Source organism: Apodemus sylvaticus, chromosome 9 (assembly GCF_947179515.1).
Source record: "Apodemus sylvaticus chromosome 9, mApoSyl1.1, whole genome shotgun sequence".
NCBI classification, from domain to species: domain Eukaryota; kingdom Metazoa; phylum Chordata; class Mammalia; order Rodentia; family Muridae; genus Apodemus; species Apodemus sylvaticus.
This window is the reverse complement of record NC_067480.1, coordinates 20,840,675-20,851,047: the sequence shown is the minus strand read 5'-3', so window position 1 is coordinate 20,851,047 and position 10,373 is coordinate 20,840,675. Positions and strand designations below refer to the sequence as shown.

At 54.4% G+C, this 10,373-nt stretch overlaps 1 protein-coding gene across 1 annotated transcript; it reads left to right on the top strand.

Annotated features, from left to right (window-relative positions):
• The first annotated feature begins 251 nt into the window (after positions 1 to 251).
• Agxt (alanine--glyoxylate aminotransferase) lies at positions 252 to 9,753 on the top strand. The gene is made up of 11 exons (XM_052193511.1): positions 252 to 482; positions 575 to 767; positions 2,063 to 2,127; positions 2,660 to 2,760; positions 3,859 to 3,929; positions 4,926 to 5,010; positions 5,898 to 5,993; positions 6,661 to 6,730; positions 8,647 to 8,742; positions 9,113 to 9,241; positions 9,646 to 9,753. Exons 1-11 carry the CDS (start codon positions 252 to 254, stop codon positions 9,751 to 9,753), a joined length of 1,245 nt encoding a protein of 414 aa, XP_052049471.1.
• Positions 9,754 to 10,373: the final 620 nt, after the last annotated feature.

Genomic DNA, 10,373 nt, shown 5'->3' with positions numbered 1-10,373 from the left:
GAAACTTTCAGACCCCTGGCCGAGCTGCGAGGGGACCCAGGGAGAGGGGTGAGAGGCTTTTCATACTGTTGTTCTTTGACAGAACACAAGAGGCTCCCCTCCCCCCGTGGAAGGTTCACACCTCACTGTCCTGTCCACCCTGACAGAAGGACAAACATCGATCAGGGTTAAAATGACAATAAAAGGGCCGGAGCAACCGGGACTCGCCAACCAGGCCTTGCCTCTGAGTTCAGCGCAGAGCTAGCTGGGAAATGTTCCGGATGTTGACCAAGGCCAGTGTGACGCTGGGCTCCAGAGCGGCAGGTTGGGTAAGGACCATGGGCTCGCAGCAGCTGCTGGTGCCACCCCCTGAGGCCCTGAGCAAGCCCCTGTCTGTTCCTAAGAGGCTCCTGTTGGGTCCGGGGCCCTCCGACCTGGCTCCCCGTGTGCTGGCGGCCGGAAGTCTGAGGATGATTGGCCACATGCAAAAAGAGATGTTTCAGGTAGGCCTTGGCGGCGGCAGCCTCTGTCTAGGGGTGGCAACCACTCGGTAGCCGGAAGAGGAGAGGATCTGACCTGTGTGCCCGCTGTCTAGATCATGGAGGAGATCAAGCAAGGTATCCAGTATGTGTTCCAGACCAGGAACCCCCTCTCACTGGTTGTCAGCGGTTCAGGACACTGCGCCATGGAGACTGCCCTGTTCAACCTTCTAGAGCCTGGAGACTCCTTTCTAGTCGGGACTAACGGCATCTGGGGAATGCGGGCTGCAGAGATGGCTGAGCGCATTGGTAAGGGAGAGTGGTCTCTGATCTTGCGCATGCGCATTATCCCTCCAGAGGTCTCGGGGGAATCCTGAAGGTATCTCCACCAGATCAGTGTGCCTGTTCTATCCGACTAGGCACTCCTTCCTGTGGCCCTAAGGCCTCCACCTCCCCAGATGGGATGCTGCCTCTTCCAAGCAGACATGAAGACATTCTCCCAGCCTTAGCAGACTGGCCTTGTCCAGTTAGGAGAAGATTATTTTTGAAATGTGTGGAAGAGGTGTTACAGGGAACCCCCTGGGCTGAGCCCCAGAAGCTCTCTGAGGTCCTCGGGAAGCCTGGAATTTCAGAGGCTGATTCTCTCCCCAAATCTCAGAGCCTATGTCCCCTATAAAATGCGGACCTGGGAACAGTTCCCCTTCACTGAGACTCGGGTGGTTCAAGACTTGTCCCCTGCTAGGACTCTGATTGTGAGCAGGTTCATGTGGCATAGGACTCAGAGACAAGAATCAGGACAGGTGCTTGGGTCCCAGTGTTCCTAGATCCACAGGTCAAGGCCTGCTTCATCTTCTCGTCCCTCAGCCAGCCTTCCATCAAGTGATGTTGGCTATCTGAGAACAGTGCTAGGGTTAGGTAGGATCCCCTACCACCTGCGGTGCTCAAAGTCACCTCAGATAGATACTATTGGTGTGATAAGGCTGCCCATGGCCTCCTCAGCCTGTGGAGGGAGGGCCACACCCACCCTACCCCCGCCACCATAAAGCTCTGGACTCAAAGCCCTGGAGGCCAGGACAGTGCTGCATCTGTGGAAAAGCAGGCCTCACAGAGCATGCTCCACTTCACCTGTGGTAAAGCCATGTGGGTCCCCCACATTATTTCTTTGTGTGTGTTAATTTTTTATTGGTTATTTTATTTATTTACATTACAAATGTCCCCTCCCCTTCCTTGTCCCCCTCTGCACCCCATCCCATCCCCCCATCCTCTTTGCCTCTATGAGGGTGTTCCCTCACCCACCACCCACTCCCACCTCACCACTCTAGCACCTCCCCTACGCTGGGGCATTGAGCCTTCACAGGACCAAGGGGCTCCCCTCCCGTTGCTGTGCGATAAGGCCATCCTGTGCTACACTTGGGGCTGGGGCCAAGGGTCCCTCCATGTGTACTCTTTGGTTGGTGGTTAGTCCCCGGGAGTTCTGGGGGCGGGGGTCTGGTTGGTTGATATTGTTGTTCTTCCTTTGGGGTTGCAAACCCCTTCAGCTCCTTCAGGTCTTCCCCTCCCCCACACGATGTCTAACTCACGACCCATTGTGTCCCTGTCCTCAGGAGCCCGTGTGCACCAGATGATCAAGCAGCCTGGAGAACATTACACACTGCAGGAGGTGGAGGAGGTACTGAGACCCTGCATCATCGTTGGTGGGGTTGGGCTGGGATTCTGAGGCCTATGGCTTGACTTCTTAGTGTCTCTAGGACTGGCCGTGGAAGGGGCTTCTGTCCCCAAGATCAGTCTTCCTCTGTCTAAAAACAAAACGGAGTCTGGGATGCAGTCCTGTGAGCAGGGCCAGCGAGGCCTCAGGGGTGTGGGCTCAGGGAGGCATGACCTGTTACTGAACTCCAGGGTGCCAGCCCCTCAGTGCGGGTGAGGCCAGTCCCAACCTACAGACTGCAAGGCAGCAGGCTGCTGGCCACTCTTCTCAGCCGTGCCTTCTCCTCTGTTCCCTCCATCAGCGTGCTCTGACAGGAAAGGGTGAGGCGCATCATGTGCCTATTCCTAGGTTGGCCTATTCAATTAGGGAGGAAGCTGGGAATATGTGGAGGATCCTGGCCCTGCCCCCGCAAGCCAGTGTCCCTCTGAAAGGAGATGGCTGATTCAGGGAGAGGTCTCCGTAAGTCCTGCTCAGAGCTGTCACCTCTGTCCCTCAGGGCCTGGCTCAGCACAAGCCGGTATTGCTGTTCCTGACCCACGGGGAGTCATCCACCGGTGTGCTGCAGCCCCTGGATGGTTTCGGGGAGCTCTGCCACAGGTAAGGCTGGCCTGGCCTGGCAGGACCAGGACAGAGCAAAGCACAAAGCCTGGCTGGAGGTTGCTGTCAGGGAGCTGCAGGGCTTCCAGTGACAAGGTGTCCCAGCTGCCACTGTCACACGGTATGGGTGGCTTTGTCCATATCAGGCCGAATATGTGTCTTATTATTTTATTTGATGAGGACCCAGAGGCTGTGATAGAACCAAGTACCCTGCAGCCAGATACCATTAAAGTGGTACTGACTCGGGCATCCCACAGCTGGCAAAGGCTGGTGCTGCCCTGCCCTCGCATCTCGAAGCCTGCTCCTACCTTGTCCAGAGTTGCCTGGCCCTGAAGCTAGCCTCTTGCCTGCATTTTTTCCTCAAGCCCACACAGGGGTTTACGGGAACTGTTCCAGGGCATGGTAGGCCCTCTATAAGACAGCAGTGTTGTCCATAAAGCTGACCACAGGCCAAAAGGGGACCTTGCCAGAGCCACCATGGCCCTCAGGGATGTGGAGCCCATAGGGGCAGGACCCCCACTGAAAGAACTCCACGTAGAGTCCTGCTCATGCATGGAGCCTAATTAGACAGGTTCAAGCCTTGCCTAGGACTGCACTTTCATGGTTCTGTGAGGAAACCTGGGTGGAAGGGGATGAATATACTCGATATTGCTTGAGCTGGACTCTGGCCTCTAAAGGCTGCGTGTCTGTGGCAGGGGGCCAAGTGTGTGGCTATTGGTAGAGGCAAGAGGGAAGCCCAGACTTTTGCGCTGCCAGCTTGCTGGGACTCACCCTAGCTCTTGGCACTCAGAACCCTGGTTACCTAGGCTGACTCTCATTTATCTCCAAGAGGTCCAGTGGCAGAGACATCTGGGTCATGACCCGCTCACCCAGGCCCCAGTATAGATACCTGCCCAGTGCTATAGCTGCTTCTGGCTTCAAGGAGCACTTCAGCGAGGGAACCCCACATAAGAAGTGAAAGGGACCCTTCCCTGCTTCCCCTCTGACCTTCCAAAGACTTTCAAGCCATCCCCCCACCCCACCCACACCAGACGCCCAGTTTAGGCTGAAATCCGAACTCCCACAATGCCCCCTGCTTCACTGTGCTGCTTCCTCCAGGTACCAGTGCCTACTCCTGGTGGACTCTGTGGCATCACTGGGTGGGGCCCCTATCTACATGGACCAACAAGGTAAGAGCATGCCTCAGACAACACCCCTACCCCATATTCCAGGTCACACACACTGACAAACTCTGAGGCTACAGAAGACTCGGTATGACAGTTCTTGTAGAAACCACCACCTGACCATCACAGGGTTTGTGGCCCTGTCTCCACAGGCCCTGGCAAAAGAGGCTATGTAGTTTGCATTTGCCAGAAGGTTCAAACAGCATGGCAGGGTCTCTGGCATGGGTCCTGGCTGGATCCCCTCCTGGAGGAGAGCAACACAGTAAGAGTAAAGCAAGAGGAAGAAATCACAGGGTGAGGAGCCAGAGACCAGGAAGGGAAAGGCGTGTTCTTTCCTAGCAGCCCTTTTCTGAGAACTAGGCAGGGTCAATTCCTGCAGAGAGTCAGTGACCCAATAACATCCCAATAGGCCCTGCCTCTTAGCGGTCCCAACCTCCCATTCCACACTAAAGACCAACTTTTCAATGAATCATCCTTTGGGGACACATCACTCATATACCATATCCCTGGGACAGCAGACTCTGAAGTGAGTCAACCCCCTGAGTTTATGCCAGACCATGAGATAGGGTGTGTGTAGGGGGCGGAGGTGCCGCAGGAGGAAGCTGCTACTGGGGGGGTGGGGGTGAGGGTGAGGATAGGAGGTTCTCCAGCTGCAGCAGGAGCAGACAGGTCAAGGAAGGGCTGGGCTTGCATATCAGATGCAGTGACTCCAGAGCTGCAGGCATCAGGGACATCCTGCAGACACCTTGCTGTACTGCCCATGCTCGACCGGTTCACAGAGATTAGAAAGGCCTCGCTAAGAGGCTCCAGCCTGAGACCACAAGTGTGACAAACCAGGGCTGATATCCGAAGCCAGGTCTCTCCCATGCTCCTCCTGGTTTCCACATATCAGAGAAATCTCGGTCCACCAATCGCAGAGTATGGCACAGACTGGACAAGCACACCTATTTGTTGGATTCTTCTGTGGGGTCTCAGACACCCCCTTCTCCATCCCCACCCTAGGTATTGACGTCATGTACTCTGGCTCTCAGAAGGTCCTGAATGCCCCACCAGGGGTCTCCCTCATCTCCTTCAACGACAAGGCCAAGTGAGTGGTCCATGCCTCGCTTTGGGATTCTGATGGGGGCGTGGCTGACCACAAGAGGGAGGGAGGAAAAGGCTTCCTGTTGAAACCTCTCCCTGCACACCCTGCTGGGATGTCCTAAAAGCCAAGATGCTCTGAAGATGTCTCACGGGGGGAAAAGGGGAGGACACATGGCGGACCCTGGGCCGTGGGTAGGATCAAAGGCTGGCATTCTGGAAGTTCCAGAGGTCACTCTAAGGGGTGATCTAATGTGTCTGGATGTTCAGAGCCCAGTACCCACCCTTCAACCTCTGCTCAGCTTCCGGACGTTGGCATAGGAGCTGCCAGAGTGAGGCACAAGTCCCCCACCCCACTCTGTCCCACCATCATCTCAGGATCCTGGCATCTGGATCCTGGGCCTAGATAATGGGGGTTGGAGGAAGAGACAAAGTGATGAAAGAGAGACAACAGCGGGTAATGACCGCCAGTCAGCCTTTGAGTCCCGACCCAAGTGAGTCGATTTGGTATGCTCAGGAGTTCTTCCGGGCTGCCATGTCGGACACCAACAGTGTCATAGAGAAAGTCGGGGCTGAGGGCTGTGTAGGAAGGGAGGAAGGTCATCAGGGGTCAGGGGAAGGATTAGGGGACAGGACAGAGCTGTGGTTGGAAGTGGGAGAAATGAAGAGACCAAGAGTAGTGAGGCCCTGGGTTTGGGAACCCATGGGACAGTCGCAATCGTGCAGACCCCGGAGGGTTGGGCAGTTTGAGAACTCATGTCCCGCCTGGACTCACAAGGTCCCATGAACACAAGTTCCACAACAGGCTATCTGCCCCTGCACCCCACATCTGCAACCCCAGAGCGCCCACAAGCCAAAGGCAGATAGGTGCTTACTCAGGCTTCTCTTGTCCAGACGCAAGGTCTACTCCCGGAAGACAAAGCCAGTCTCCTTCTACACAGACATCACATACTTGGCCAAGTTGTGGGGCTGTGAGGGAAAGACCAGAGTGTGAGTATCGGGCAGGCCCAGGGATGAGGGTGGTGGGGTGACTGCCCACTCTGCACCCAGCCTCCTATTAGCCATGCATGTCAATTTCTGTATTCCAGAACTTGTGTCTTTGAGCCCCATGTTCTAATTGAGGACTCCTGTGATAGCCATTAAATTGAGGTCCCACTTGCCACCTGGCCCAGAGGCTCAGGCCTAATAAACAGCCCCCACTACCATGTCTATAATCCGTGTCCTCCCTCAGTTCTTTTGCACCTGACTATCTTTTCATTCCAGGTCTCAGTTTACCTCTCTTGGAAGGTAAACCAGGGGTTCCATAGGCCACCTCAGTCATGATCCTGAGAGGTCTTGTACCAAACCCAAGACAGGGTACCACAATGATGCTCTAGACTATTAGGGAGAAAGCGTCCAGTGCTGGCTTCACAAGGACATGGAGTCCTGGAGGGAAGATGGCGACCAACCATGTATTTCTCCTCTTCTCCTTCCTGTACATATTGCCAAGCCCTGTGTGGGTCTTCCCTCCCTGGCATTCCTAACTCTGTGACTCTGAAACAGGAAGTGCCCCCCGGGACATGGCCAGCTCCTGTCACAGAGCTGTCTGAGTGGGACAGTCAGCTCCCGGCCCAGTCTCTACCATGACATTGAAGCAGGCTCTTTTTGTGTTCCCCAGAATTCATCACACCATGCCTGTCACCAGCTTATACTGCCTGAGGGAGAGCCTGGCACTCATTGCAGAGCAGGTAATAGTAGGGACTTCACCCTAATGGGAAGAAGAAAAAGAAGTGGAGAGGGAGGAAAAGGAAGGCCTCAGGCCGGAGTGCACCTCAGACTGGACCTGAGGGCTACTTCCTTTCCCGTGACTCCCTCAGATTGCTCTAGAGAAAGGAGACAAGAGGATTCCTAAGACAGCAATGAATCTGTTTGCCAACAGACCTAAGGAAGCTATGGTGTAGCCAGGAAGATGGAGGTCCTCTTAAGGAGTGAGGGGCAGGGAAGGGATGGCTTCTTCAAAGAGGAATCTGGAGCACAGGCTGTGGGTAGACTGGGAAGACAGAGCCCAGGGCAAACAGAGGCACACTCTGGTCTGACCCTTCAGTGACTGAGCAGATCATAGTGGAGATCCAAGGGAGAGGTTCCTCGGAATTAAGTGGGGGATCCGAGAGAGGTAGGTGTGGTGAGAGGGGGTCTCAGAAATGGAGCACATACAGCCAAGCAGTTAGCAGATAAAGGGCTATCTTAGTCTGTTTATGCCACAGGAAGAATACCTTATAGTTAAATATTGGCTGATAGTTTCTAGAAGCTGGGAAATCTAAGTTCAAGGTCAAGGCCTATACTTACTCTATTACAAGTCTGAAGATATCACATGGGCCAGATGGAGCCTGAAGAAAAAAAAAAAAAGCTAGAGCGTCATGTAGCCCAGGCTAGCCTCAAACTTAGTTCCAGGCTAGCCTTGAATTCCCAATTATCCTGCATCTACCTCCCATGTTCTGGGATTATAAGCATGCACCACCATGCTCAGCTTCCTTGGGTTTCATTATAAACGTCACTGACAGACACATGCCAACACCACTTGCAGCTCCTGCCTTGCTAGCCAAGATAGTTTCCACACAAGCCCTTGGGACACTCCTGGCGACTGCAGTTCTCACCAGAGAAGGGGTTGACCCTCTGCAGGCATGTGCAGGTTCCAGGCCAACTGGGTCAGCGGTTGTGTCCAGTGCAAAATCCACTCTCAGGAAATGGAGGTGAGGTGTGGCTATGGGCCCAGTTGGTTCCATAGGTCACAGGAGAGAAAAAAATAACCAAAACCTGGCCACCTTCCTCTGAGTCCTGGTGTCCCTCACAGACAATTGCCGGCCACAGAGGCCAGGAAGAGCCCTGGGCTCTGGTTAACATGTTCGAATTCTAAGGACCACTCATGAAGTCGCTGTATGAGAATTGGGTTAAAAATGAAGTGACCCATGATCTAGACAGTCACCTACACCCTGGCTAGGACCCTGAGCTGGGGACACATCCCTGTGGAGCAAAAACTAGGGCATGAACTGGACAGGGAAAAGAAAGAAGTCCTGGGTAGCCAAGTGAGGTGGCACCTACCTGTAATCCCAGCACTCAGGATGTTGATGCAGGATCAAGAGTTTGTGGCTAGCCTGAGCTACATACTGAGACCCTAAAATGGAAGAAGGGAGAGTATTGGCAAAGAGGTAAGCTCAGTGTGCTAAGAAGATGGCAAGATCTAGTGGTCAGTGGGAAGAAGTTAATGGTGGGCAAAATATGACCTAGGAGTGATCGTGGGAGCCAGAGTAGGAAGGACTGTTCCTAGAGGTTACATATCACAGTTCCTTAGGTCCAGGGTCAGGATGAATGGGAGCTGACTCTGATCACACCAAACCCACGTGGCCAGCGATCCCAGCTTCCTCCAGTGGCAGCCTACCTTTTGAAATGTGCCCTGCCTGTCTTCCCAGGGCCCACTGGGTACCCTTAGGAGGCCAGGACCCACTTCTTTCCCTCCCAGACCCAGAAAATATCCTCTTTCCTCAAGTTGGCCCAACATAAGCTCTTGTCTCCTCAGAGCCTGGGGTTCCAGAAGTTGTTACCAAGTGTATCTAGGCAATAGAGGGGCTAGCACCTGCCTGCTGTCATGGCCACCTTTTCCCCACAGGGCCTGGAGAATTCCTGGCGGCGTCACAGGGAGGCCACAGCACATCTGCACAAACGCCTGCAGGAGCTGGGCTTGAAGTTGTTTGTGAAGGACCCGGTGAGGAGCCCTTGGGAGGCGGGTGCGGGCAGTGGTTGCCTGATCCAGGCACTAGTACAATGGGGAGGGTGAGGCTATGATCAATTGGTGAGACCAAGCACCATGTTTCAGAGGGATGTGAGCCTCCAGAAGCCGAGGGGGAGGGGGAACCTCTTTAGGCCCTTGGCAATCTCCAGATGGCTCCTGTTCCCTGCCAAGTGTTCCCTGTGGTAGCCAACGGCTGACTGGCAAGCTGTTTTCCTCTGGCCCTTTCTCTAGACTCTAAAAGCCCGCACAGATCAAGCAGCCAGAGCACCATCAGAGAATAGGAGTGTCCCTGAAGGGTACGAAGGGCCCCAGTCCATACGGTTAAGCCTGGTGCTTCTTGCAGGAAATCCGGCTCCCCACAATCACCACCGTGTTTGTGCCTGCCGGCTACGACTGGAGGGACATCGTCAGCTACGTACTGAACCGCTTCAGCATTGAAATCTCTGGCGGTCTTGGGCCCACTGAGGAGAAGGTGAGGAGGCTTCTGGAAAGCCAGGGCTTTGTAGCCAGAGGCACTAGACACTCCTTCCTCTTATCAAGTCCCACTGTGTTGGGTCACTGCAGGGCCCAAACAGCCTGATCACTTCAAGTAGAATATCCTCAGCCCTCTCCACCATAGTAGGGAGGTCACACATTTACCAGGTCCATTCTGAATGCTGTGTGACCGTCCCTGGCCATGCCCCTGAACTCCATGTTTTGGGTACAGTGAGGAGGGCTGGCTCTGGCCCCTGAGTGGCATGCACAAGGCTACTCCCCATCTGCATACCAGATGGATGCTGATCCCGTGTGATAAAATTACCTCACGCTAACCACCAGCTCCTAACAGACAAGAGGCTGCAGACACAGGCTGACGTCTGCCTGCTCCATTCCTATCAGGTGCTGCGGATAGGCCTCCTGGGCGGGAACGCCACCACAGAGAATGTCGACCGTCTGGCCGAGGCCCTGAGGGAAGCCCTGCAACGGTGTCCTAAGAACAAGTTGTGAGCGTCCTCTCAACCAGACCGCGCCCTCCTGGAAAGGCTGGAAATATAGCAAGAGCGAAAAGACTGTGCAAGGCCTAGGGCCAGCAAAGCTGATGATGTAGCCAGGCCAGGCCGGAAGGATCGGGGTGAAGCTGCCCCTCTCCCCACAAATGGAACCTTGTGGAAACAGGATGCGAATCACCTTCCGATGGAACTGCAGTCCGCAGGCCACTGAATTTTACTGAATATTTGGGAATATTCAATAAAGTGCTTGCCAGAATCTCCTATGACCGTGTGGAGCTAGGTGTGGAAGAGGGACCTGGGCCCTCAGCTGCCTGCATAGCCCCAGTGTGGCCTTTTGTAAAGGGCTCCTTATTCACAGATCTTTTCCCAGGGCTGAGGATACTGTCTTTAATATCCTAGATGTCACTCACCCCCACACATACCAAACACACTCTCATCATGGTGTCTTCAAGTGAATCTACAAGAAACCCCCACTCATAGAGACAAGACACCCACAAACACATGACCAAAACATGAGCTCACGGCCATGAAGGCCTCTCATCCTTGACCCTTAACCCTGAGGTTTCATTTTCACCTGAACAGATACTGAGCCCCAGTTCCCTGCTCTGCTTGTCCCCC

Bases quoted from the DNA above. Each gene is read 5' to 3' on its own strand.
- Agxt (XM_052193511.1), top strand. From the start codon at position 252: ATGTTCCGGATGTTGACCAAGGCCAGTGTGACGCTGGGCTCCAGAGCG. The intron at 5,994-6,660 runs GTGAGTATCGGG...TGTGTTCCCCAG, and splicing joins TGTGAGGGAAAGACCAGAGT to AATTCATCACACCATGCCTG. The intron at 9,242-9,645 runs GTGAGGAGGCTT...CATTCCTATCAG, and splicing joins TTGGGCCCACTGAGGAGAAG to GTGCTGCGGATAGGCCTCCT.